The sequence below is a fragment of the Liolophura sinensis genome, chromosome 8 (genome assembly GCF_032854445.1).
Source record: "Liolophura sinensis isolate JHLJ2023 chromosome 8, CUHK_Ljap_v2, whole genome shotgun sequence".
In the NCBI taxonomy this organism is placed as follows: domain Eukaryota; kingdom Metazoa; phylum Mollusca; class Polyplacophora; order Chitonida; family Chitonidae; genus Liolophura; species Liolophura sinensis.
Window position 1 is genome coordinate 4,722,482 of NC_088302.1, and position 27,871 is coordinate 4,750,352.

Below are 27,871 nucleotides of genomic sequence, written 5' to 3' on the forward strand. Positions count from 1 at the left end.
CCGCCCCCACAAACCCGCCACAAAAAAAAAAAAAAAAAAAAATATCTATCACGTACTCGCGAGCACCGGTGGCATGTGCTCTCGTTGTGGCGCGTACGAAGCCGCATATGAAGTCCAGTTAAAACCCGATCAGTGTCACCTTCCTCTGCATCGGTGCTTACTTTACCGGAGACAAAGTAAGTTGGTAAACGGATATCCGTATTGTTAGCATTGTAAGTTACGGCGTTTCAAGTTAAGCCACTTAATAGTTCCAAGAAGTGGCCTTAAGATCGATGTTTGCACGATATTGATACATGCTTTTACAGTTAATTCGGACTCAGTCCACTGATCACGTGTTGATCACGATTTTTACTCAAGTGCTTCTGCACGGTGTTTTTATGTAAGAAGGATGGGTTATAATGCTACTGTGCATATAGGCCTAATCAAAAACATTTAACATAAAAAATGAATTTTCGCCACAAGTGGAATTTTATGTAGGTTGGTCTAGGAATCATTGTGGGATTTTAAAATTAGCTATGTCGACTAATAAGCTCTTTATAAAATATCTATTAAATTGTTTATGGATGATGATTCGTTCATTCATTGGCTGTGACAGTTATCAAGCACTTGACCAGGATCTAATTATAAGCAGGGACATACTGCCAAAAGAAATTCAGAATTTTCATCCAAATAAGGCAGCACAAAGATTCCCAGAATGCAACGTTCGCTCTTGGATCGCACATTTATAAACATGATAGACCAAAAGCGATTTATAAGTCTACTGTAATTCTCCAACCTCTTAATATGTTTGCAAAGTATTGTTTCAAGCAAATTCTTAGGGCATTATTCTGTGTAGACTGATTAAATTATACTTTTTTTTGGAGTTTGCCAATTGGCCAATCCACCCAGTGTAGTTTTGTCACCAAAAGTCATAAATATGGATATACATATGCACATCAAGTTTCTTTTTCATATGCAAAAAGGTTGAGGAATATAGTCTTCCTTTCTATCCATAATGTCATCTAGGCAGCAAGAGGAGGTAACCCAGTCAAAAAAGTCATTGGCCATGTTTCTAACTAAAGGGATCCAAGGGAAACCCCAAATAAAACTGAACATTCAATTTTTCACTCAGTCAGACACATGTCAGTAGACATCTGGAAGTCTCAACTTTTTGTAGATGGCATCTAAAATAACAGCACAATTTTTTCTCATTCGGCGATATGCCTCGTTAATGAGTGTTAGAATCCACACTGAAAAGTCACCACCAAAAATGAAGGAGCTCATTTATGCAATTTGTTATGCATTCGATCGGTGATTGGCAAGCATTTTTTCTGAATGACCATTACAAGAAGTCCGTTTAGGACTATGGTGAGAGTGTTAGTCAACAATTCCAAGACGCTATTTTCAAATGTTTGACACCTTCTGGCCTATGGAAGTCCTGCTCATAACAATACCCCATACTGTAGTAAACCTACAGATGGCAGACCTCACCAGATTATAGTCGGGTTTATTTGTTCTTACATGGCATACAGTATGTACATCTGGGTTGCCTTTACAAAATCACCGGTACCTCACATTAGCCAGTGTTTTTGTGTGATGCAAGTCTGTTGTGTGTATAAAGTCACGCACATGTATAAATATTTTGTTCCCGAGTTTTTGCAGATTTATTTCAAGAAACTGTAAGCTAGACCATATATTGTATCCCCAGATCTTCACTGACAAACCATCACAATATATCAGTTACATTTCTCATTTGTAGTATAAAACTACTGTTTCAGGAACAATCCACCATGGGTGTGTCAACCATGTGGGCTGTAGCCCTGCCCATCTCATTAACTGGGATTCCAATTGCCTACGTTCTCAACAAAACAGGAGCCATGGAACAGCAGTTTTTTGTTCTTGTGGCCGGAGTTGTCTGCCTTGCTCTGGTAGCCATTATACCTGCTGCCATGATGATTATTAGAGGAGAGAAAAATGACCCGTTTTTCTATGGTGAGAGATGGCAAGCTATAGTTATGTGCTTTAAGTCAAGTTTTATGTTATTAATAGCTAGACAAAATATTGTACATTTATGTACAACTTTCATGTTTGCCCATCTCTTAATGTTGTGATGATGGGTCACAAATGTTGCATACATGTATGTCATGTTGCCATTAGCAACATTCATATTGTATATTGGCATTTGGCAACATGATTTTACTGTCAGCGAGGTGTCATTTGATGACGCTGCGTCTCTTTGTATGTACATTTTTGCCCCCAGGCTCTGCCTGGTTCCGCCCATCATAATGCTGGCTACGGTCGTATAAGTCTGATATTCTTGATTGTGGCATAAAACACCCATCAAATAAATAAATTAATATACACTATTGCACCTGTGCTGCCACCCATCGCATGTTTTTTTCATCTACTTTGATATGGTTACCGCTCTCCAGTTTTGGAGGTATGTTTATTTATATTTTGACATTTCACATGGAAACAGATGCTCTCAACTGAACTGTTAACTTAAGCCTAAATTTCACCCTTGGAGCCATCCACATTTTAAGTTTTGGTTATAACCTACCGATATCTCTTCGGTGCACCTGGTCTGTGAACAGTTATCTGAGAACTTGTGAGCTAAACATATCTGTTGATGTCTTATTTTAGGTGTGCTTATGTATTGCGCTCATACACATATCATTTGAGTAATGCATAGGCCTTGGAATTCAGTTTTGTTAATTCTACAAACGTCACCGTCAAGTTTTTTAGCAGTTCAAGGGAAATAACTCATGTTGGAATAATGCATTATATTACAAGCAGGACAACTCGTTACCACAAAATGTATGTAACATATTGCCTCATCTCTGCAAATGTGATACGCTGTTATCAGTAGCTTTTCTTTATTTTGTCACAGGTTTTTACCCTTCTAAAACCACAGGATTAAAGTACACATGTTTCGTGTGATATTTCGGTCTATTGCAATAAGGGTTAGCTTAACTGTTTGTCGCAATTCGGTGAGACGGAATAGCACTGTTTATTAAAAAAGAATTAATACAAATTCTACTACCAGGATCTTAAATTTCTGCATCAAATTTTCATTTTGGACGGCCGAGATTTGCTGCCGAGTTGAAGGGATTGATATTTGGCGAATAATAAATAGATCATTGAAAGAAGACAGGCTGATGTGGACTTGTTCAGTTTTGGCCTGGCAGAAAGGTGAATCGTTGTGACGCTCATTCACAGAATGAACAAAAGATAGAACGTTTGCCTTTATGCATTCAGTGATCTGTAATTTTGCATGCTATTGAAAGACTGGCAAAATGTGCATTATAGTTAAATATAAGTGGTGAAGTTGATAAAAGGTCTTAGTTTATTCTACATATAACTCAGTTCTGTTCATGCTGGAGCTTGCCTACAATCTTCATGGCGTCTGGAACAGCTTTCCGGTTCAATAATAACTTTATTGTTACATGCGTTCTCATGCTAGACTTACAAAGCACATCATAATACCTGTGGTCTTTTAAGTTTGTTTCCATCTCAGGTTATATTACGCGTCTTTTCTTTTAAGATTGAGCAGTCTGAAGATGGTTGTGAGTTTCCTTTCCGGCTCTGCCCGGTTTCCTCCCACCATAATGCTAGCTGCCGTCGTATAAGTGAAATATTCTTGAGCACAGTGTAAAGGATCAATTAAAATTTTGGGATTGTTTTCTAGTTATTAAATTAGTTTACCTTTTTTTTTTAGTGCTCAGTATCTTCACATTCAGCTCGGTGATGGACTTGGTGATAGCTCTTGAAAATGATGGTTTTATCAGTAGCTTCATGACATTCTACCTCCTGGAGGGGGAACCTTACCTAGTCACCGCCCACGGAACGATGATTCTCTACTGGGACGGCATCGCCCACCTTCTCATGTACGTCCTCATGGTGGCTGGACACTCTAAACGGTAAGGAATTGTTGATCAAAAGAGAGGTAGACTGGCATCTCATCTCATCTTTCCTGTGACTGTGTGTCACTCACTTTAATGCTCGCCACACTACCCACCCACCCCTTCTCAAATCTCCCGGCCCAAGACTCATGTTGAACAAAAAGCCCATTGACAGCCTTAATTAACCGCATCATGTAGGTGTTTTTGGTAATGGTCTGTCAGGGTCAAGATTGACCAGATGAGCAGACTTCATGCAAAAAGAGCTAATTCATATATGTTAATAGCAAGGATATTCAAATTAAGAAACTAGAAGGAGGGAATGTGCATTTCTTCAAATACCTCATTGCTTCTCTTTTTGGTGGTAAAAAAAAAGAAAGATAACAAAACAGTTTCCCAAGTAACTGACGGATAATAACTTTCTTATACCTGATGTGGAATGGTTGTATAGCTGTCAACAAATCTGAGGTAATCCTTGTATATATTATTATATATTGTATATATTATTATATATTGTATATATTATTATATATTGTATATATTACCTAGAAGAAATGTTACGATATACATGTACAAATACATGTAGGTTTTAAATCCTAATCAGAGAGGTAATACTATGTTATACTTTTGTGCTCCTAGGCAGGGTTGGTACAGAGAGGTGGGCCTGTACTGGGCAGGTTCTATAGCTCACAGTATGGTCGTCTTTTTACCTGGCAATATTGCAGGTATGTTGATTACACTGATTAAAACTGTGGCCTCCATACTTATTCATGCAATGGCATTTCCTTGCGACTTTTGTCTCTAGCAATGGTGAAGGCGAATTTCCATGAATAGATGGTATCTACACGTAAACTTGCAATTTAATTTACAGATGTGGGAAACGAAGGTAACACAGTATATGCCAACATATCACATTTAACTGGTGTGGGAAATTTAAGCTGTGTTAACTTGTCAGATGATAGGTTGGCAGAACTTTTGAGTCACACTAACGTTGTTGAATGAGGCGTAGCTTCTCTTTCAATCTCGTAATATTTGATATATTTGTTTGCTTGGTGCTGAAAGCCATGCTCAAGAATATTTCACTTATACGACGACGACCTGCATTATGAAGGGAGGAAACCGAGCAGAGCATGGAGGAAACCCATCCACAGGTTGCTGCCAGAACTTCCCACGTACAGCTGAAGAAGAACGTTATATTTGATGTATGGGTCTATGCTGATCTATGTAAGAGTAGCGTGGAAATGGCAGTCAGGACCAATGGCTTCTGCAGGAACTTCACCTGCCCTTGACCATTGAGCCCAGTGTTTGAATCATCGCGCTTTTTCATTGTTAGTTACCTGGCAAAGAGTGATGCCTCCACCTAACTCTAACCTGGTAAACCTTAATCAAATAAGTGAAATTATTACATAGACAGAGACAGAGATGGATGTGCATTACTGTAGGTACATATACAAACAATTTCTTCTGATTTTCTCAGAGTAAAATCTGACATTTTATATGAAGAGTACTGTTTATTCCTTCTGTGTTTGTCAGGTAAGTATGGAATGAAGTGGTCCATATTGTTGAACGTTCCCTATCTGATAATACCCTTCTGGGCAGGCTACAGGTTTTTAAAGTCAGGAGTGAAACCTCAGGTAAGATTAAAAAAAATGTCATATTTTATTGTGTATTTACAAAACTTTAACAGAGATTGTGCTGAGGTGAAAAAAGGTATGAATTCAGAGTTCAGGAATAGTATAGTTGATTTTCTAAATTTAGGTCTGTGTATTAAATGTGTTCTTTTATGAAGTTCATTAGACTTGCTTTGTACTGATATGACCTACACATTTGGCCAGCTCTGCAGGTGAAAATCTGTGGGTCAGAGGTGGGAAAGTTTGCCTCCCCCATATGTTGCTGACTGCTGGATAAGTTGAATGTTCTTTATTCGATTAAGTTGGACTAAAAGTGTTGATTTTTGTTTTTGGAAGAAGAGTGTCAGTAAGCCATTGTCTGTAGCATTATGGAAGAGACCACAGGATGTGTTCTTTGTTCTCTATCTACTGGCTGCCACAGCTCTGGCTGCTTTTCGTGGTATGGTGAGTACGATGTCCATAATTATATTTTCTATTTTGAAATAATTTAACTAACTGTGGTTACCATGGCAGTGGCTGATTTCTTTGATATGGTATATGTAATATCCAGTAACATGATGACACAGAATATTGTTGGTTGCTATGGCACATCCTGGTTGTCATGGCACTAGCTGGTTCCCATGACACTTGTTGGTTGCCATGGCAATTGCTGTTTGCCTCATTGAGAGGTTTATGAGATCCAGTATTATACACATGAGTTATTTTTGTGAACAGCAGGTTAACTACATATGACAGAATGTGTATGTGTTACACTGAGGGATTAAGTAGACACATCCTGACACACAGAACGAGAAAATGACACCTTGAACATGTCAATCTTAAATATCAACAGTAAAATCTACCCCCCCCTCTCCAGAACAGCAAAATAATTATTTTTTATAGGCAATATGCATTTCCTTGGGGTTGTTATGGAGAAAATATAAAATATTGGTTTTATTAGTGCTCTAATAATTATCCTGTCATTAGCATTAATAGTGCTTGTCTACCTGTGAGAGTCCTTTTTAATTGGTTGATGTGCAAAAAGAAGTTAATCATCTGTAGATGTCCACACTTTAGCAATGACTTTCTACGTTTTATCTGAAGTTTGAGTTTTTTCTGATATTGCCACTTTAATATTCCAGACGGTTCTGGGCTGCAATGCTGAGATGTCTCAGATCTACAAAAACCAATATGATCCCTATCTGAAGGATGACAGTACATATCCCATGATGCAGGTAAGACTTGGCCTGTCCCAAGAAGCAGGAAGCTTTTTTGATTACCCCCTCTCCCAAATATGATAGATTAATATTTGTCAGTCCTCTGATTAACTTTAAAGGCTGTGTCCAATGAGTCCCCCATTTATCAAGATGTCAGTTACAGTATTTCCTCCAAACATTCATCAAAAAAAAAAAAGAGAAAAATTACAGATTTAGAGGTCATAATGTATTACTGGTGCTGAAACATACATTTTTCTACTGTGATATCATAATACCTTCCGGACAAACTTCAAGCCCTACCTGAAGATGAAAAGAAATCTTGCAAAAATCTTGAAATGTGAGGTCAAATACCGTTGTTGATGAGATCTTTCATCTCTTAATAAGGGCATACATATATGTACATGATGCTTTTATGTCATGTTTCTTTCTTTCATGTACTCTAGATGCTCATATACCTTTTCTACTTCATCCCGTACTACGTGGCTGCTGCATGTGGGTTATGGGGGGGAGAAAATCACACCTGGATGACAGACTGGGCCTTGATCCATGCTGGGGCAGCTGCTCAGGTACTGGAGTCAGGATTGTCATCAGTAGGGAGGGACCTGTATGTGGGTTATGGTGGGGAGAGAATCACACCTGGATGATAAACTGGGCCTTGGCCTATGCCGTGGTGAAGATGGAAGGGATTATTAAAGCTCATGAAAGAGAGTAGAGCTCACGAGAGGGAGTGAAGCTCATTAGAGGGAGTAAAGCTCATGAGAGGGAGTGAAACTTAGGGAGTAAAACTCATAAGAGGGAGTAGAGCTCATGAGAGGGAGTGAAGCTTATGAGAGGGAGTGACGCTTATAAGAGGGAGTGAAGCTCAGAGGGAGTGAAGCTCATGAGAGGGAGTGACGCTTATGAGAGGGAGTGACGCTTATGAGTGGGAGTGAAGCTCAGAGGGAGAGAAGCTAATGAGAGGGAGTGACGCTTATGAGAGGGAGTGACGCTTATGAGTGGGAGTGAAGCTCAGAGGGAGTGAAGCTAATGAGAGGGAGTGACACTTATGAGAGGGAGTGAAGCTTATGAGAGGGAGTGAAGCTTATGAGAGGGAGTGACGCTTATGAGAGGGAGTGACGCTTATGAGAGGGAGTGAAGCTAATGAGGGGGAGTGACGCTTATGAGAGGGAGTGACGCTTATGAGAGGGAGTGAAGCTCAGAGGGAGTGAAGCTAATGAGAGGGAGTGACGCTTATGAGAGGGAGTGACGCTTATGAGAGGGAGTGACGCTTATGAGATGGAGTGAAGCTTATGAGAGGGAGTGATGCTTATGAGAGAGAGTGAAGCTAATGAGGGGGAGTGACGCTTATGAGAGGGAGTGACGCTAATGAGAGGGAGTGAAGCTAATGAGGGGGAGTGACGCTTATGAGAGGGAGTGATGCTAATGAGAGGGAGTGAAGCTCATTAGAGGTGTTAAAGCTCATTAGAGGGGATAAAGCTTATGAGAGAGAATAAAACTCATGAAAGGGAGTAAAGCTCATGAGAGGGCTTAAAACTCATCAGAGGGAGTAAAGCTCATGAGAGGGCTTAAAACTCATCAGAGGGAGTAAAGCTCATGAGAGGGAGTAAAACTCATCAGAGGGAGTAAAGCTCATGATAAAGAGGTAATTTTAGCTCATGAAAAATTACAATCTACATTTAAAACTAATTGCAATTTAACAATAATAATTCATATTTTAGTGAAACACTTTAAATTATGCTAGAGAATGGTTCTGATGTACAAATTTGCTTGATATTTTCTTTTCAGGGTCAGTTTTCTTACATTGGAGGCGCTATTCATGCCAGCACAGACCCAAACTATCGCCTGCCATCTGATCCGTCTGTCCGTCTGTCCTTCTTTCTGATTAACGGGGCACTTTTCCTCGTTCCTCAGTTGATGGCCTTACGCTTTGTGTGGGGGAAGACATTTACACATGAGCTACCACCAGCAGAACCCATTTTAAGCCAGAGAAAGAAGAAAGCTTTCAAGAAGCACATGTAGATCCTCACACAGAGCCCACAATTCCATGACAGTATTTTGATATTCCATCTTTTTAGCTGTAAGGTCGTGAAGATTTAAACACTGATTAATGAGCAGCTTTTACTGGATTTGATTTACACATTCACCTCGTAATAGTCCATTTTTTCAGCCAAATCTAGGTCGTAAAATATTACTTTTGATGCTGAAACTTTTACTAAGACGTGATTCAACCTTCCAAATAGTGTGATTAAATGAAAAGCAAAGGGAAACCTTTCTTGCCCAAAATGCCCTGGGTGTAAGCTGCCAGAGAACAATAGTCGAGTCAGCTTGGAACCAAGTAGCATATGGTGGGAAAAGCACCTCACATTGTTATACTCATTATAGCATGAACCACTACATACACATTAATCTATCCTGAAACATACATGTAAATCTTCAACCTTTTCAACCACTACGGCACTTTTTTCAGTGGAATTTCTGCATATAATTATTATGAAAATGACGCTGAAAATTATTTGCTTGTGTCATTAAAGATACAAGCTTTTTAAAACTGTGAAAATGGTTTTTTCGCACCCCATAATTCTCTCAGAATGTTTGAAAATGTTGTTTGCAAAGGCGGTTGAAAAGGTTGAAGAATTGGGGTACATGGATAGGCGCTCTAATCTAAAGGCCATGCTTTTAAGGAAAGTGAAGATAGTTATGCCAAAAAAAAAAAAATCAACAAAAATTATTTTGGAGACATAGTTTATATTTCATAATAACTCTTTTATTTATGCATATTTTCTGTTAGACTTCTGACTACTTAGTTTCTAGATTAACATCTGGTGCCTTAAAAAACAAGAAGAAAGCTCAGAATCGTTTTTGCCATTTTGTGTGTTAGTACACATTCAAAACTCCTAATTAAGAAATAAACACCAATTGTTTCATGTGTACATTAAATGTGCATGGTTTTAATGTGTAACAAGGTTTTAATGTGTAACTGGAAATGAAACAAGGATAATTGTTACACAAAATTATTGCAAGGTATAAATCTAAAAAGGTAATTAAATAATGTGCCAATTAATGTCATAATGACTAATTTTGATTAATATGCCAAAATGTTCAAAAGTGCTCAAATGAACACAGATGATTTAAAGTTTTCAACAAGCCAAGTCTTGTTCATTGTTCATAATGTGTGTAATTGATGTGAATTATGTGAATTCTTAAATGAAGTGCATTTTATGCAGGATGTGGTAAACTTTAGTTTTTATCCAGGGCGTACGGTATATTGTTTTTGTGTGGAAAGTGTAAAGATTGAAAAATAGAGGATTTTTCTTATGTACCATTGTATTACTGTTAGTTATTTAACTGTTTGTTTAACTCTGGTTAGTTATTTTTCCAAGACTTGGTAAACTTGATTTTAGTATTCTTAACAGCTAGTGCTCAGTTTGTTTGGACATAGATTATGTTTTGTGACATGGTTAGAATTAAGCATTTTCAGATTAGCTTATATGTAAACCTGAGATAGATTTAGATATAACTGGAACGGAGCACAGGTCCGTCCCCCTTTTGTGATAATTCACAAGAAGTTAAGTAAGTTGCTTAAGTATTTGTTTTTTGTTCATATCCAACATAAATGTAGAGTTGTTGTCATAGAAAGTCAAACACTAATTAAATGTTGTATTGTGTTTGTTACAAGAACAGACCAGGCCAACTGTATATTTTCACCAGAAGTTTGAAAGGCATAACTTTTCAGATTTTGGCGATGCACAACCCACATATAATAGTTTAAAGTAAGCAAAATATTGCACATTGAGACAATCAAAGTGCTGAAAAATTAACAACTTTATCCAATCAGACAAAAGTTATTGTTACGACCCGAGGGTGTGTCATTTTCAGCTTACGTCACCCAAACTTTTCGACTGCAGTCGCGCCTTATTTTACAGGGCATATTACAGGGCATATGTGCTTAGGACACTCTAACATGGCACATCACAGGGCATATGCGTTCAGGACACTCTAACATGGCGTATCACAGGGCATATGTGTTCAGGACACACTAACATGGCGCATCACAGAGCATATGTGTTCAGGACACTCTAATATGGCGCATCAGGGCATATGCATTCAGGACACTCTAACATGGCACATCACAGGGCATATGTGTTTGGGACACTCTAACATGGCGTATCACAGGGCATATGCATTCAGGACACTCTAACATGGCACATCACAGGGCATATGCGTTCAGGACACTCTAACATGGCGTATCACAGGGCATATGCGTTCAGGACACTCTAACATGGCGTATCACAGGGCATATGTGTTTGGGACACTCTAACATGGCGTATCACAGGGCATATGCATTCAGGGCACTCTAACATGGCGCATCACGGGGCATATGCGTTCAGGACACTCTAACATGGCGCATCACAGGGCATATGCATTCAGGGCACTCTAACATGGCGCATCACGGGGCATATGCGTTCAGGACACTCTAACATGGCGCATCACAGGGCATATGCATTCAGGACACTCTAACATGGCGTATCACGGCGCATGTGGATTTAGGACACTCTAACATGGCCCATCACAGGGCCCCTTAAACATTCCTTATTAAAAGTTGATTTATAGAGTTACAAAGTACATCAAAAAAAATATCTTGCTGCAAAGGTGTGTTTTTGTTATTTGTTTTTCCTTTTACTTCATAAAAAAGTGTAGGAAGTTTCATGAAGCCAGTCGATTAAGTTGATTAACCATGGATTAATGTGGATTAATGTTCCCTCAAACAGTAGGTCACTCTGAAAGGTTAGAGGAGCTCAAAACCTCGGGACAAATCATGCTATACAAGTACTGCTGTTTTCTACTTCAAACTGTTATATAAAGATTTTGAAATTTCTGTACACACGAGCTTAAATGCCACAACAGAGTAAGACCACCCATGTATGTTTTTAAATGCTTCCCATTGATATTAATTTAAAGTTATTTTTAAAAAGTATTCATTATTTAATTTTATATTCATTTATATAATGTTTAATTTAAAACCTGTGGCTTGGCATGGTTTCCAGATTTGGTATTGTCGTTACCATAGCAGTGGCCGATAACGAGAAGCCATAGTTTACATGTTTAATGATCAGTGCTAATGAAGTTATGTAAACTCAGGCTGTTCATTTTGCACTGTGTTAAAAAGAAAGTTGACTTTGGAATTTTGTTTATGATTATTGTGAAAAATTTCCCTTTGATGTCATCATGGTCAATTTGTGTCATGTTTGTAACCAAATCTGAATTGTTATCTTTCATATTTTTAATAGCATGAAGTGCCTGTGCATGTAGATACAATAAAATTTGTTGCCATAGAAACACTTGGCTGAATTTACAGATGATTAGACTTATGGGGTCCAGGGAAGCAGTGAATATATAGGCAATTTTTTTTCTTTTTGAAAACAACTTTTTGATATAGTTTTGATTGATGCATAATGATGGTTTATTGCATGTTTCATTTTCCTCTCCACGTGGAATATTAAAGGGGTATGAATTCCAGTGATGCATATTCAAGGATGCCTCAGTCAGGTGGAAATATGCTCTGTTTGATTATAATGGATGCGCACTGTGGAGATTACCGGTATCTGCATTCTGTAATGCAGATGTTTTCATTGACCATTTTATAAAACTGATGATTTACCAGTGAATAATTTTAATAAAGTTTACCAAAAAGTCATCAGTTTATTCATCTTCTTGACTGTCATCTGTTAAATCTCATTAGGAGATATGTCATAGTACGGCTGGAGTGCTGTATTTGGAGCTAGATTCTGGTACTCATGCGTGATTGGTGGAACAGCCAGTACAATTCTAGACTCTGATCCACCTGTCAGTTTTCCAAACCTCAGTGTCTAGGAACAATGTCATGTAAGAACAGAATAACATCTTCGTATGCTACAGCTGTGTACCTTGAACAAAATTTGCATGGCAAACATCCGCCTCCCCCATCTGCGAGGGTTCTGTATACCTTGTTTACATAATATACTAAATTCATGAAACTCTGTTTGAATTTACATATGCATCAAAGATGGTTTAAGATTTGCAGTGAACATTTTCTGAAGCCAGGTATGAGCTTGAGTTGGCTTCTCACAGATTCTATGCCTCTGCTATATGGTTTATTATAGTCTACTGATGCTTCCAGATGAAGGTTTGCCAACAACCTGCAGATGGTCATGAGTTTACCCATGGCTCAAACTGTTCCCTTTCCTATCATCATAATGTTGCCAACCGTTGGATAAGTGAGATATTCTTGAGTACAGCATAAAACACAAGTCAAATAAATAAATAAATAAAACTTACAGTCATACTACTATTTGTGCACTGTAGGTATGAAAAAGGACAAGGTCGGAAACAAAGTTTTAGCAATTTTAGAAACAAAGCATTTCTTAGTTTTTACTCTAATCTGTGCTTGGTTTTGTCCTGCGAGTCTTACACAGACAACAGTACGTCTGAATTCTCCATGATGAGGACAGAACCCATGGAAATGAGGAAACGCAGATTAGTGATTTATCTGAACACAGCACCACTGTCTTCTGTATATTCTATCCCATAATATGACAGGTGATATTTTGGGATAGAGCAAACAGAAAAGAACGGCACTGTGATTCAAATAAATCACTAATCTTCCTGTTCATATTAGTGTTTTCATCGGTTCTGTCCAGATTGCTGATATTGTCAACTACTGGCTGTGTAACACTTGTAGGACACCAAGAATTGCATACGAGTAAAACTAACAGAGAAATGCTTGATATCTAAAACCAGTAAAATCGTGTTTCCGCCTGTCGTTTATAAGTACACTACTCATATAGTCGCATCACTGGGCTTGTACAATCCATATGACGGCCTGTGGTCCTATGTAGGCCACAGAGCAAACATGTAATGTACATAAAACAAATTGACAAACTAAGAGATAATTAAAATTAGAGGTATCATTTCTCCTGTTTTATTCATGTGATGAAGTTTAGTTAACATCTGTAAACTTGTCCGATGTGAATAAGTAGTAAATCTATTCTTTTAAATAAATAATGGATTGCCAGGTGAAGGTGGTGGCTTTTGGTCAAAGCAGAGATTTAGGCCTAATGTATGTGTACAAAGCCTCCATGAAGACACTGTTTTGATTTGTATTTAGACAAAACCTTCAACAAATGCTAAAAGGAATTATTTTTTGAAAGATGGCACATTGTTAACTGATGAAATTGAGGCTGGATATTTTAAAGATAAAATATACAAAATTATTCGTTTGAATCTTTGGTCTTTTTGGAAACAAAAATGGTAGGATGGATATAATGAGGTGACATATCTGGCTGAGATCAAATGCTATTATGTAGAATGAAAGAATGCGACAATTACAAAACGGCTCTAAGGCCTTATATACAGGACTAAAGTATATAACAATTTTTAAAAAGATACCTTACATGTATATGGACATGAAAAATGTAAAACCGTGAATGTGCATGTAGAAAATCCAACACATTCAAGCAAATCAAGGAAGATGACTGATATTCAAATTATGTTCACAATGACTGCATCATAATTGTAAAAATACAGCTTAGACACTGATATACGTGTAAATGTTGTCATGGTAACAGATGTAACATACAAAGGCCGTGATCACTGTATGTTACAAATGGGTGTCTGCTATAGAAATCCGCCTCATCTGGTAATTTCCAGCTTTACTGGACACTTCCGACACATTATCATAGTCTGGGTTTTTAGAAATATCACTGGGCGTGAATGGGCCACCAGTCTTAAGGGCAAACAGGAGATCGTCAAAGTCCTGTGCATCAGGGTCCCGTGGCTGATGTAACAACACGGGCGGGGTCACGTAAATGTTGCCATTGGAAGGAAGAGTTCTCCTCACTTTCATCTGTGCGCTTGGTGTGACAGATGCTCTCTCCCAGCTCTGACAATGATAGAGACAAAAGTAAACTTAACACAAAACCTAAAGTCCCACAAATGTAAAAAAAACTATTTCTAATATGTAGCATTCAAGACAAACAATGAAAATGGCACTTGTCTGCTTTATATTGCTCATTCCTACATGAACTTGAGTTTTGTTTCACCAGATGACTTCTGTCTTGTGCCTATTTCCATTCTACATGTAGGATGAAGCTCAAATTTACTGTAAATCTTCCACCTTTTCAACTTCTAAAGCAGTTTTTTTCATACATACAATTATTATTGAAATGATAGTAAAATGATTTGTCTGTGTCACTTAGGATGAAAGCTTCCTAATAATGTGCAAATTATTTCTTCACACCCTATAGTTCTCCTAAAATGTTGCAAAATATTCATTGCAGAGGCGATTGAGAAGATTAAAGAATTAGGGTGTAGGTGAGATGGAATCTGTTTCGACCATTACACTTGCCAGTACATTGTATCTGACAAACTTCTGGACCCAGAATCATGCTTGATGCAGAATCATGGTCGATTCAGAATCATGGTTGATGCAGTTGATGGGTTGAACAGGTTTATAAGCCTTTCATTTAATTGTTTTTAAGTTAGTTATCCTCAGCATACAAGTATATACAAGTGTTTCGAGTTAGAAAGCCCTAACATGCACACATCCATTGAGCCACTGATTCCAAGTGGACCTCAGGAAGCAGCAGAATTCTTTCTAAAAAGTTTCCTCATTTCACAACTCACAATTTAGGAAAGAAGAGTCAGTTGAGGTGTTGAGATTTGTAGGAGTCAGCTTTACACATACCTCATTGAGCAGAGATGCTCTGGAGCCCTTGGACTTTGGGGAGACTGGTTGTGAGTGGTAGGGGTGGGTGCTATCCTCCTGGGGCGCTCCGCTGAAGGTGTAGCTGGCCTTCTGGGGTCCCGCACAGGGCAGGCAGGGATGCCGCAGAATGGTGTACACGATCAGAGCATACAGGCCCTGGAAGAGGGGAGAAAACTCACCGTGACACACAACTCATAAATTTATTTTTTTATTTATCTGATTGGTGTCTTATGCCGTACTCAAGGATATTTCACTTATAGGACGGTGACCAGTATTATGGTGGGAGAAAACTGAGCAGAGCCCAGGGCAAAGAATTAAGTAAGATGTGATCAGAATGATTATACGTTTGAAAAACTTCAGAATGGCATTGTGATTTGTTTATTTATTTGATTGGTGTTTTATGCCGTACTCAAGAATATTTCACTTATATGACGGCGGCCAGCGTTATGATGGGAGGAAACCTAGCAGAACCCGGGGGAACCCACGACCATCTGCAGGTTGCTGAACATTCACAAACTGCATTGGTCAAGGGTTGGTGGGTTTCTGGAAACAGTCAGAAGGCCACTTCTGATTTCACACAGTGAAATCCACGTTCCCAGGCAGAGGTGGAGTCAACCAAGCCAGGGTCAAATTTGAAAACCTCACTGTTCTGGATGCAGTAGACCAATTGACCAGTGATGTATGACCCCTTTCCCAGGTCAAGTTTTAGTTAACCCAGACAGAGCTACCAGCCTAGCTGGCATGCCAGTGTCTCTCCAATAGCCGTTTTGACAGGGCTGGTGTAGTTAACCATGAAGCTCACCTGTGTGATGTTGAAGATACAGAAGAGGATGAGCATCCACAGGTGGCGGTAGGCTAGGTGTAAACCTCCCCACAGCCAGGTGAATACTATGATCCCCCAAAAGCCCAGCAGGATCCGCACCTCTGAAAACATAAGCAGACAGCCTCAGGTGAAGGGGAATTGTTCGATCTTGTCAGGATTGTACTGAAGACTTCAGCCAATAATCACTATTGATAGTATTAGTTGGAAAGTCATGTTTGCTTGCGGCAATACAATCCTACAAGCATGCATACCAGTTTTTTTAAACAAATCTTGCTTCAAGTAGGCCAATAAATACATGCATGAAAATTTCTGTTCCATGTGCTTTGGAAATGTTTAAAATATTCTCTGACCTAGCCACAGGTAGATAATTTTACATAGTATCATTGCTTCCTTACTTCATATGTATGATGTAGTTATATACAGAGTATTTGACTTACCTTTGGCATTGTGCCTGCCCTTGTAGATGTCATCGTAGGCCTTCCATTGTGGGGTGAGCTGATAGGCCTGTACAAACACCACACAAACGGCAAGTAGCAGGAGTATACAGGGCAGGATCACCCCTCCCATACCCGCCAATGCATTTGTGATGAAACAGCTAAAAGAGGAGAAATAACATGCAAACAATGAGTTACCTTCCATCCACCCTAGCTAATGTTAGAATGAAGAACAACTCTGTGAAAAGTGATTCTAAAAATATGAGGACTTCACAAGTTTCTCATCACTGACAGAAATGTTAATTTGAGACCATGTATTCTTTTCTGAGTAACTAAGACAACAAAAAAGAGGAATAAGTATGAAAATTCAGATTTTCTTGTTGAAAGTTATTTAGTATATTCAAATGGCAGGTACACTTGTTCAATCAAACAAATCACTTACATGTCTCCAGTGTTTCCCACATCTCCGTAGATGAAGTCAAATGGCATACTGTAGACATACTTGTACACATTGTAGACGATGATGTAAAATACAGCCACCATGACAGCAGGAGTGGCTGGAGAACAGAAAACATAACTGTATACAGAACAATATCAACTAGCAAAGTTCTAAATACATCAAGAACACTGTTATAAGATTACTCGTCTTTCAGCAACCTGCCGATGATCATGGATTTCTCCCTGCCCAGTTTGCTCCCACCACGATAATGCTGGCAAGCATCACCAACATGAAATGGTCTCGAGTTCAGTGTAAAACAACACTAAAAATCAATCAAATAAATACAAAAATTATTTCACGAGTAAGTAAGCTTTATATCAAAATGGCTGAAGGATTTATTCTGAGGATCATTCTGGGACCACACTCGGACCCCTACATCTGTAGTCAAGGGTGCAAGAAACTAAAGTACCCAGAGTAAACCAAACTTCATCTAAAGTCAAGGGTGCAAGAAACTAAAGTACCCAGAGTAAACCAAACATCATCTGTAGTCAAGGGTGCAAGAAACTAAAGTACCCAGAGTAAACCAAACATCATCTGTAGTCAAGGGTGCAAGAAACTAAAGTACCCAGAGTAAACCAAACTTCATCTGAAGTCAAGGGTGCAAGAAACTGAAGTACCCAGAGTAAACCAAACTTCATCTGAAGTCAAGGGTGCAAGAAACTAAAGTACCCAGAGTAAACCAAACTTCATCTAAAGTCAAGGGTGCAAGAAACTAAAGTACCCAGAGTAAACCAAACTTCATCTGAAGTCAAGGGTGCAAGAAACTAAAGTACCCAGAGTAAACCAAACATCATCTGAAGTCAAGGGTGCAAGAAACTAAAGTACCCAGAGTAAACCAAACTTCATCTAAAGTCAAGGGTGCAAGAAACTAAAGTACCCAGAGTAAACCAAACATCATCTGTAGTCAAGGGTGCAAGAAACTAAAGTACCCAGAGTAAACCAAACTTCATCTAAAGTCAAGGGTGCAAGAAACTAAAGTACCCAGAGTAAACCAAACTTCATCTAAAGTCAAGGGTGCAAGAAACTAAAGTACCCAGAGTAAACCAAACTTCATCTAAAGTCAAGGGTGCAAGAAACTAAAGTACCCAGAGTAAACCAAACTTCATCTAAAGTCAAGGGTGCAAGAAACTAAAGTACCCAGAGTAAACCAAACTTCATCTAAAGTCAAGGGTGCAAGAAACTAAAGTACCCAGAGTAAACCAAACATCATATAAGACCACATGGAGGACCATTTGTGTTGGTTGCTTATTAATTGCGACTAATATAAGGCCTCTAGCAAACTGAAGCCGGAGACCACTGCAATATTACTATAAAGAGAAGTAAACGTGTAAAAGACATGTTTCTCAATGAATAAAGCCATCTCCGCATTTACAACTTACCCCAGCCCAGCAGGAAGAAAGCAGCATACTTCCTGTCTGTGTGCTCATCATTCATCACCAGGATTTTCCAGAAGTTCACAGACTACAAAAGAGAAAAACTCCCATCAATAAATAAAACAGACTACAAGGTGATAAAGTATACATTTTCAGTATGAATGACTGATATTATCTGCCACTTTTTCTGCTGAAATCTTTAGCTTGCCTAACTTTCACTCAGCATAAATGTCATTGTACCCATCAGCTATTAAAACATTCTGCTGAAGGCTTTTTTCTCTTGACCTTGCACATAATGTCTGACTCTGAGAACTAAACGATTCCCACTAAACGCTGTTCCTGGATGCAGTGCAGTACAGGTATACGTACAGGTGAAGAGTTTTCAGCCAAGAGCAGCCTAATATAATAATAACAAAAATAATTTACAAATGACTGATTTCAGATGTCTCTATCAGTAACAATGACATTTAACCTTCAGACAGTCCTCTTCACAGCCTATACCAGGCACAAAGACCATACTAAAAGGGTATCAACAATGGAAATCTAAATTTATTTATTCAAAACCATTTTATCTATACAACTGCTGAGATATTTTTCGAGGGAAGAAACCAGACATATCATGAAGGAATTCATCATAATTCAGGCAACAGATAAGCCTGTCCAGTTCATGCCCTTTAAGATCAAGGGAAGTTGTACTTATTCTGATCATCTAGACGGTGAGATTCAGTGAGCAAGATCATGAAGGTCATGTGCTACCTGAGTCAAGATCCACGTGAACTGAGCCAAGAAAAAGTAGTGCAAAAAAAGCCCCATGGCGATACAGCGACCATTGTCCTGGTCCAAGCTGGATACCAGGATGTCTGTGGGGCTGAAGAACGCCGCTATCACGTAACATATCTGAAACATGAAGCGATGTATTGGACATAAACAGGGTGCACAATAGAAACTTGTCTCAAAGGGATATTAAATTAACATGTATGAAATGATAGTAATATATCATAATTATCAAAGATACTTCACGTAAACTTCATTGAAACAGACAGAAACAAAACATACATCTGGAGAGAAAGACTTAAACTACATGTATGTAAGTGTATGTGACATAGCAGAAACAACTATCATATAAAAATGTTACAACCTACAACGTCAACAAATTCAACCACATACAAAGTGCATGTTATTTTAGCAGAGGTTACTTTGTAGCTTCTGTGTCCCTCACACGACTCCCTAACTGAAATTTACATTTTAGTTTACTAGTTTCAGAGTTTTAAACTTTAATGAATTATATTTACAAACAGCATCTACAGCTATACTTTACTTGTCAGACTTGTTGAGGATGTACAGGGTGTGGTTTTGGGTTTCCCTTTTGCTTCGCCCGCCATAATGTTGGTTGTCTTTGTATAGTGAAATATTCTTGAGTGCGTCATAAAATACCAATCAAATAAATAAATGAATAAATCGGCACAGGGTGATACACACAGCCAGAGAGTTATTGCTGTGGTTACCTGAGTAAGTTTATATAGACGTACCTGGGTTGCCATACAAGCAAAGCACATGTGCATGAGAAGACACACGGAAAATCTGGGCAGGATGGCAAACACATGGTGGTTAATAATGGTAACAGCCATACAGATCTGAAAGCAGAATACACAAATGTCACCATAATACACAGACACTGTCACAGACATTATGCTTAATAGCTCAATTCATTGTTCCCACAAAAAATCGTCCAGTAAAGAGAATTATCTGAACAAAAAAATAAAAATCCACAAGGTGAACTGAATCAAAATGAACAGGTGAGATTATTATTCAGGTCCCAAATAAGATACAGGTAAGTAATCTCTGAGGTTTATCTCGAACACATCTGGCTTAAACTGAAGTGATCCTGAAGTGGAAGGGTTCATTTTAGTTGCCATAATTACTTTTTCAGATCTGACATGAGCTTTTAAAGTGATATAACTTAAATAGTTTCCTGTTGTGTTCAAAGCATGTTTAAGAAACCTTTCTGAAATAAACACTACAGGTATATCATAACTCACAGAAATCAGCAGAGTTAGAATTCAGTATACTTACAATACATATGAAACAGGCCACGTAGAACCAGACGATGTAGCCTGTGGTGTCGGAGACTCGCGCCTTGACGGCGTAACTGGTAAGATGTTGACAGGAACAGTCCACGTAGTCATCCACTGTCAGATCAAAGTTATTTGTCACCTGACAGATGTCCCCCGCACCTGTCCATGTCTGACTACTCTCATCAAAGTAAACACACCTGCACAAGTAAAAGCATGCTACTGTTAAACACAGCTAAACAAATGAAGGAACATTTTACAAAACCAGGGAAATGAATGTAGATCTTAAACAAACACAGTAGAGCCATTATAGACAAAAATAAAATGTACACAATTTTTTAGATGAAAGGTAAACTATACTGGACACCTTTAAATGGATACAAGTAAACTGAAAACAAGCAATGAGAATATAACAAGATGACTTAATAAGATACTTGTAAGGTTTGACAAGAGGGTTATTCTCCAATTTAAATTATAGTTCACGCTGGCTAGTACTGGAGGTAAACTCACTGTGATTGCCTGGGTGCTATGGCTCGGCTTGGGGTGTGGATACGGTACGTGGCTGGCGTGTCTGAGAAGCTAGAGTCACGCCCCTTGATTCCAAATGACACCACCTGTATTCAAAGGTTACTGATTATCACACAAAGTTTAGTCATTATTTATCTAGGTAACTGATGTGTAACTCAATACACATTTTTCACTTACTTGTACACAAAGCTAGCCTGCAAGGATGACGGCCGGAAGAAAAGACTTAAAAAGACAAAAGTTGTATTAAAATGAATATTAGCATTATTAACAAGCTGAGCCCAAAAATGTGATACAGATGATGTAATGAGCTAATTACTGACCCTGCTGTTGAGAAGCTGTGGCTCTGTCTGACTCTCCTCGTAAAACCATTCCTCAGAGTTGTACTCTATCAAGTGGAAATCATGACAACCCTGAAAACATGAAAAAACATAACAGTGAAGGATTTCCACTTTACTCAGTGTCTTGCCACTTCAATCATCAAGTGACTACTAGATACAGAGATGGCGTCAGAATTCCATAGTACGACTCACTGTTGACAAGAAGTTGACATACCTGTTGACTGGCTAGTGCAGACATTCCACTGATACTGGCTGGTACCACAAAGTTGTCACCGAATCTGAAGAGAGAAAATACACATACAATTTGATAAAAGATAAGATATCCATCTATATTTTAATTAACAATTTACTTACACAAGCCAGTAAGCTAGGAGGTTAAAACCTCAGTACTGTATATGTTAATATCGATACCTTGCTTACATGAACATATAGAGGATATTCATGCTTACTGAGCTCTGTAGAAGAAGCCTGTCAGATTAGTTTGGCCCCACCTGCCTGCGGAGATCTTCACATTCTGACACTGGTATGTCACCCTGTAACATAAAAAAGGAATTACTGCAAACAATTTTATTTCACTAATCCTGTTAATGCCTTATTGGGAGGCACTAACCCTAAACTTCACCCCATCCTCAAATCTTGTTATAATCACAGTATGAAAACAGCGTAAATTATCACACATTCTATGCATGGTTACATCGGTCATTTTGATTGGATCTGAGTGCTCAGTCTTAGAAACGATTTAGGTTTTTTAATGTTTGTTCAGAAAGTTGAATATTATCCAAATTTCAGTAAAAATGAAAATTTTATAACTTTTTTGAAAGACATTTTTTGAAAGAATTTATGCACACAATTATTATAACTAAGCATTCAGAAGATCTCGCCAGCTATAGCAGTTCACTAGACCATGGAATCAGAATAAAGATAAAACCTGTAAAGGGTGGTGGTAAAAACCATCATTGTGCGTCATTGCGGGGAGTTTGTGCACAAAATTGAGACAGTGGTCTTTGATATGCAAACTGTGAACTGCATGCAGCAATCCATGAACCAGCTGTGTGAATGGCTGAGCAAACATTCAGCTTTGGTAGTAAAAAAACTTCATTGTTGTGTATTCGAGCACCAACTCCTCACTGGTGTGGTTTTTGATATGCAAATCACTTCCCAAGATTGGATATCCATGCACTATGGGTGGCCACTGCAGCCCTCTGATTGGCTGAGCAAATACGAGAACAGTCACTGTCTGCGTGGATGGTTTAAACATTCCGTCACAGCACAGGAAGGCACATGCACCAGCCAGTGCCATAGGCTCCTAGTACTAATACAGATATGGAAAGCTTTCTACAGATACTATTTATATCAGATAAATTGGTATACACCAAGGTAAATTCTTACACTCCAAAAATCTGGTAAAGTAGCTTGAGAGACAAAAAGTCTGTCTAGATAAGTGATTGCATAAGAAAGTGTAGCCCTACAAGAAAGGCTTGTAGACATCCGTGTTTACAGGAGAACAGAATGAAGTCAATCTGAATGTGTTTTCACAAAACAGGAAATTGGTGACAAATCTGGTAAAATCGCCAGAGGAACCCAATACCCTTCTTGTTCTCCTACATGTAGGTCAGTGTGTGCATAAAAATTGTAACTGAAATTTTTCTTCATTACAAAAACGGTAAATCTTGCTATAAAACCTCATAAGTAATAAAGTCAAAGAAACCCTGCATACAAGAAATGATTGCCCTGCATGGAGGCTTAATTTCTAGAGAACATGTTTACTACAGAAAACAAATTGAAGTTTATGTGACTGGTAAATTTTTTAATTGAAAGTCTATTAACTAAAATCATTAAAAAACATTCACAAAAACTTTAAAACTAAAACCTATAAAACAATTCAACACTCGATCAGAAGGCCCTCTGTAGATGTACACAGACGAAAAGAAATATATAAAAAAAAAAACCCAAACAAAACATAACTTTCTATCTCTGTATGTTGGAGATCGACGTATGATTGCCATTATACAGGAGCTAAAAACAAAAAAGCTTGACCTGCCGTCTGAGAATGTGCATTTACACACCATACCATAAATTAGGGAGCGAAAAAAACAAGCCTAACCTTCAATCCATATGAGATAACCCAATATACATCAGCTAAAAAAAAACAAGCTTAACCTTCCGTCCGAGTATGTGCAATTACACACAATACCTTACACGAGAGAGCTAAACAAAAAAGCTTAGCCTTCAATCAATGAACGAGAGCCCATTATGCATGTACAGGAACTAAAAGAAAAAGCTCAACCTGCAATCCATGTATGAGAGCCCATTATACAGGAGCTAAAAAAAAAAAAAAGCTTAACCGGACACCAACACAGACACTGACACTTTTCTTCCCTCTCTGCAGAAAACTGTGCAGATTATTTCTCTACACCCTATAGTCCTCCAACAATGTTTCAAAATACTGGTTGTAGGGGCAGTTGAAAAGGTCGAAGAAATAATAGGGTAATATTTTTTTTTTTTATATGTATATAAACTACCAGTTTTAACATTCATGCATTTGTCTTAGTATTCAATGTCAGATTCAAATTTCACATGGACAATGGCAGTCAGTTTTACACTTGGCAGAAACTGGATTGCACAGAGAAAAGTCCAGGGTGGGTACATATATAGGTCAACTTCATGATTTAAAGCCCCAGCTGAACCGTGAGAATTGCATTCAGCCAGCAATTTACATTTTTACATCTAACAAATCAGGAGATCTGACAGGACAAGGTAATAAATTGAGCTAAGCAGGTAGAGAGCACCATGATGTACTCACAGGGCTGGTGGGCTAGGGTAGGGACAGGGCTGGTCAGTCACTAAACCATAGGCAAACTTCTCCAACAGTTTGGTGTAAGAGTAATGTCCCCTTCGACTGTCCTGCTTCCTCGGGTCCAGCAGCTTACAGAAAATGTCAAACAGCTCAGGCTTTAAGGAAGGACCGGGAAACCTGAGGGAAGAAAATGAGGGAAAAGATTATATAATGTAAAGAAAAGAAGCTTTATCTTTACTTTCTCTGAAACACACAGATCACTTCTATCATATGTTTTGAACTCTATTTACATTCTTTCTAAATATCTGCCACATGTCCAGATGTTATGTTTTGGTGCATATACTCACTGGGTCTCCAATCCCTTGTCAGTCACATCTCTCAAAATGGCATCCACAAGGTTTCCTTCATTTTCACCCATCTGTTTAGACACTGTACGGTCCAACTTATCCAATAGCCTTAAATGGTATAAAAAGGGCATATACATTTCAGTTTCCACCAACCTTTTACTAGTTTTCGTAATTTTGTGTTTTTTTCAAACAAAATGTTTACTATTGAGAGAGAATTAACAGTATACAAGTGCAGCGGCTTTAGACTTTACAAACAGATGCCAAACAATTTTGAAACTTTTCAGATGTGTTCCCCAGATTTACCATTATGATTTGAGGAAGACTGTCAAACCCTTGAAAACAAATCAACATATACAGTCACAAAGTTTGCCATGAAGTTTTATCAAGTCCTCTGTCCACATTGAGGAAATGGTTGTACAAGGTACTGATGGATATACTCACTCCACCATACTCTCGTTATCTAGCGGTCCCGTCACAGAAATCTTCACCGCTTCCCAAATAGGTAGCTCTGTTTGGTCCACAATTCTCACCACAGCCTGGTAAAGATCCTTATGTAGTCTATAACACAATGCTAAATACTGTTACAACCCATATACAAAGCCACAGAAAATACATAGGCAATATTCCCTATATTGCATATATTTTGTTTCCTAACTTGCTTTCTCTTATGCACAAGACTGAGTAAATTGGTGTATTGTTAAGTTGTATTTGGTGAAAGTATTGTCTTTCTGGTGATCAAGGGTTTCAAAGTACAGGTACCACTTCCACAAATCCAGACTGACTTAGATGTGGTAAATCTTAAGCCTAAAGTTGTAATCCTTAAATGACAAATAAATGTGCAGATTTTGCATTTTGTTAGGGCAGTTGTTCTCCTTACCGTGAGCCATTACTTGGTTTGCTCATCCTCAAGTATAACTGTTTGGGGTACTAGTTCGATGGAGATTAGAGCAGGTGATTGTCTCCTTACCCTGAGCTATTGGGTGGTTTGCTCACTCTCAAGTATAACTGTTTAAGGTACCAGTTAGATTGAGGTTAGAGCAGGTGATTGTCTCCTTACCGTGAGCCATTGGTTGGTTTGCTCATCCTCAAGTATAACTGTTTAGGGTACCAGTTCGATTGAGATTAGAGCAGGTGATTGTCTACTTACCGTGAGCCATTGGTTGATTTTTGCTCAGCCTCAAGTATAACTGTTTAGGGTACTAGTTAGATTGAGCAGGTGATTGTCTCCTTACCGTGAGCCATTGGCTAGTTTGCTCACCCTCAAGTATAACTGTTTAGGGTACTAGTTCGATTGAGATTAGAGCAGGTGATTGTCTCCTTACCGTGAGCCATTGGTTGGTTTGCTCAGCCTCAAGTATAACTCTTTAGGGTACTAGTTAGATTGAGATCAGAGCAGGTGATTGTCTTACCGTGAGCCATTGGTTGGTTTGCTCAGCCTCAAGTATAACTGTTTAGGTTACCAGTTCGATTGAGATTAGAGCAGGTGATTGTCTCCTTACCATGAGCCATTGGTTGGTTTGCTCAGCCTGAAGTATAACTGTTTAGGGTACCAGTTAGATTGAGATCAGAGCAGGTGATTGTCTCCTTACCCTGAGCCATTGGTTGGTTTGCTCACCCTCAAGTATAACTGTTTAGGGTACTAGTTAGATTGAGATCAGAGCAGGTGATTGTCTCCTTACCATGAGCCATTGGTTGGTTTGCTCACCCTCAAGTATAACTGTTTAGGGTACTAGTTAGATTGAGGTTAGAGCAGGTGATTGTCTCCTTACCATGAGCCATTGGTTGGTTTGCTCAGCCTCAAGTATAACTGTTTAGGGTACTAGTTAGATTGAGATCAGAGCAGGTGATTGTATCCTTACCGTGAGCCATTGGTTGATTTTTGCTCAGCCTCAAGTATAACTGTTTAGGGTACTAGTTAGATTGAGCAGGTGATTGTCTCCTTACCGTGAGCCATTGGTTGATTTTTGCTCAGCCTCAAGTATAACTGTTTAGGGTACTAGTTAGATTGAGATCAGAGCAGGTGATTGTCTCCTTACCATGAGCCATTGGTTGGTTTGCTCAGCCTCAAGTATAACTGTTTAGGGTACTAGTTAGATTGAGATCAGAGCAGGTGATTGTCTCCTTACCGTGAGCCACTGCTTGGTTTGCTCATCCTCAAGTATAACTGTTTAGGGTACCAGTTAGATTGAGCAGGTGATTGTCTCCTTACCGTGAGCCATTGGTTGGTTTGCTCAGCCTCAAGTATAACTGTTTAGGGTACTAGTTAGATTGAGATCAGAGCAGGTGATTGTCTCCTTACCGTGAGCCATTGGTTGGTTTGCTCATCCTCAAGTATAACTGCTTAGGGTACTAGTTAGATTGAGATCAGAGCAGGTGATTGTCTCCTTACCCTGAGCCATTGGTTGATTTTTGCTCAGCCTCAAGTATAACTGTTTAGGGTACTAGTTAGATTGAGATCAGAGCAGGTGATTGTCTCCTTACCGTGAGCCATTGGTTGGTTTGCTCAGTCTCAAGTATAACTGTTTAGGGTACTAGTTAGATTGAGATCAGAGCAGGTGATTGTCTCCTTACCGTGAGCCATTGGTTGGTTTGCTCAGCCTCAAGTATAACTGTTTAGGGTACTAGTTAGATTGAGATCAGAGCAGGTGATTGTCTCCTTACCGTGAGCCATTGGTTGGTTTGCTCAGCCTCAAGTATAACTGTTTAGGGTACCAGTTAGATTGAGATCAGAGCAGGTGATTGTCTCCTTACTGTGAGCCACTGGTTGGTTTGCTCAGCCTCAAGTATAACTGTTTAGGGTACTAGTTAGATTGAGATCAGAGCAGGTGATTGTCTCCTTACCATGAGCCATTGGTTGGTTTGCTCATCCTCAAGTATAACTGTTTAGGATACCAGTTAGATTGAGATCAGAGCAGGTGATTGTCTCCTTACCATGAGCCATTGGTTGGTTTGCTCACCCTCAAGTATAACTGTTTAGGGTACCTGTTCGATTGAGATCAGAGCAGGTGATTGTCTTACCGTGAGCCATTGGTTGGTTTGCTCAGCCTCAAGTATATCTGTTTAGGGTACTAGTTAGATTGAGATCAGAGCAGGTGATTGTCTCCTTACCATGAGCCATTGGTTGATTTTTGCTCAGCCTCAAGTATAGCTGTTTAGGGTACTAGTTAGATTGAGATCAGAGCAGGTGATTGTCTCCTTACCATGAGCCATTG

The 27,871-nt window shown here is 38.8% G+C and overlaps 2 protein-coding genes across 2 annotated transcripts in view; one reads left to right on the forward strand and one right to left on the reverse strand.

Moving 5' to 3' along the window:
- The first annotated feature begins 107 nt into the window (after window positions 1–107).
- On the forward strand, window positions 108–12,400 carry LOC135472587 (transmembrane 6 superfamily member 1-like). The gene is made up of 9 exons (XM_064752147.1): window positions 108–212; window positions 1,758–1,971; window positions 3,698–3,899; window positions 4,518–4,603; window positions 5,412–5,512; window positions 5,846–5,953; window positions 6,631–6,723; window positions 7,149–7,271; window positions 8,491–12,400. Exons 2-9 carry the CDS (start codon window positions 1,770–1,772, stop codon window positions 8,722–8,724), a joined length of 1,149 nt encoding a protein of 382 aa, XP_064608217.1. The 5' UTR covers window positions 108–212; window positions 1,758–1,769; the 3' UTR covers window positions 8,725–12,400.
- Window positions 12,401–13,640: 1,240 nt separating this feature from the next.
- LOC135472451 (adhesion G-protein coupled receptor V1-like) overlaps window positions 13,641–27,871 on the reverse strand; it is a 113,780-nt gene continuing 99,549 nt past the window's right edge. The window contains exons 90-105 of the mRNA XM_064751967.1: window positions 25,101–25,217; window positions 24,660–24,767; window positions 24,319–24,489; window positions 21,965–22,048; window positions 21,730–21,793; window positions 21,498–21,587; window positions 21,160–21,263; window positions 20,651–20,849; window positions 20,107–20,211; window positions 19,334–19,474; window positions 18,584–18,665; window positions 17,148–17,262; window positions 16,709–16,866; window positions 16,251–16,372; window positions 15,428–15,604; window positions 13,641–14,623 (exon numbers count right to left, since the gene is read on the reverse strand). Of these exons, the coding sequence (XP_064608037.1) occupies window positions 14,342–14,623; window positions 15,428–15,604; window positions 16,251–16,372; window positions 16,709–16,866; window positions 17,148–17,262; window positions 18,584–18,665; window positions 19,334–19,474; window positions 20,107–20,211; window positions 20,651–20,849; window positions 21,160–21,263; window positions 21,498–21,587; window positions 21,730–21,793; window positions 21,965–22,048; window positions 24,319–24,489; window positions 24,660–24,767; window positions 25,101–25,217 (2,119 nt within the window). The 3' untranslated portion in view covers window positions 13,641–14,341. The remainder of the gene's footprint in view (window positions 14,624–15,427; window positions 15,605–16,250; window positions 16,373–16,708; window positions 16,867–17,147; window positions 17,263–18,583; window positions 18,666–19,333; window positions 19,475–20,106; window positions 20,212–20,650; window positions 20,850–21,159; window positions 21,264–21,497; window positions 21,588–21,729; window positions 21,794–21,964; window positions 22,049–24,318; window positions 24,490–24,659; window positions 24,768–25,100; window positions 25,218–27,871) is intronic.

Bases quoted from the DNA above. Each gene is read 5' to 3' on its own strand.
- LOC135472587 (XM_064752147.1), top strand. From the start codon at position 1,770: ATGGGTGTGTCAACCATGTGGGCTGTAGCCCTGCCCATCTCATTAACT. The intron at 3,900-4,517 runs GTAAGGAATTGT...TTGTGCTCCTAG, and splicing joins GTGGCTGGACACTCTAAACG to GCAGGGTTGGTACAGAGAGG. The intron at 4,604-5,411 runs GTATGTTGATTA...TGTGTTTGTCAG, and splicing joins TTTACCTGGCAATATTGCAG to GTAAGTATGGAATGAAGTGG.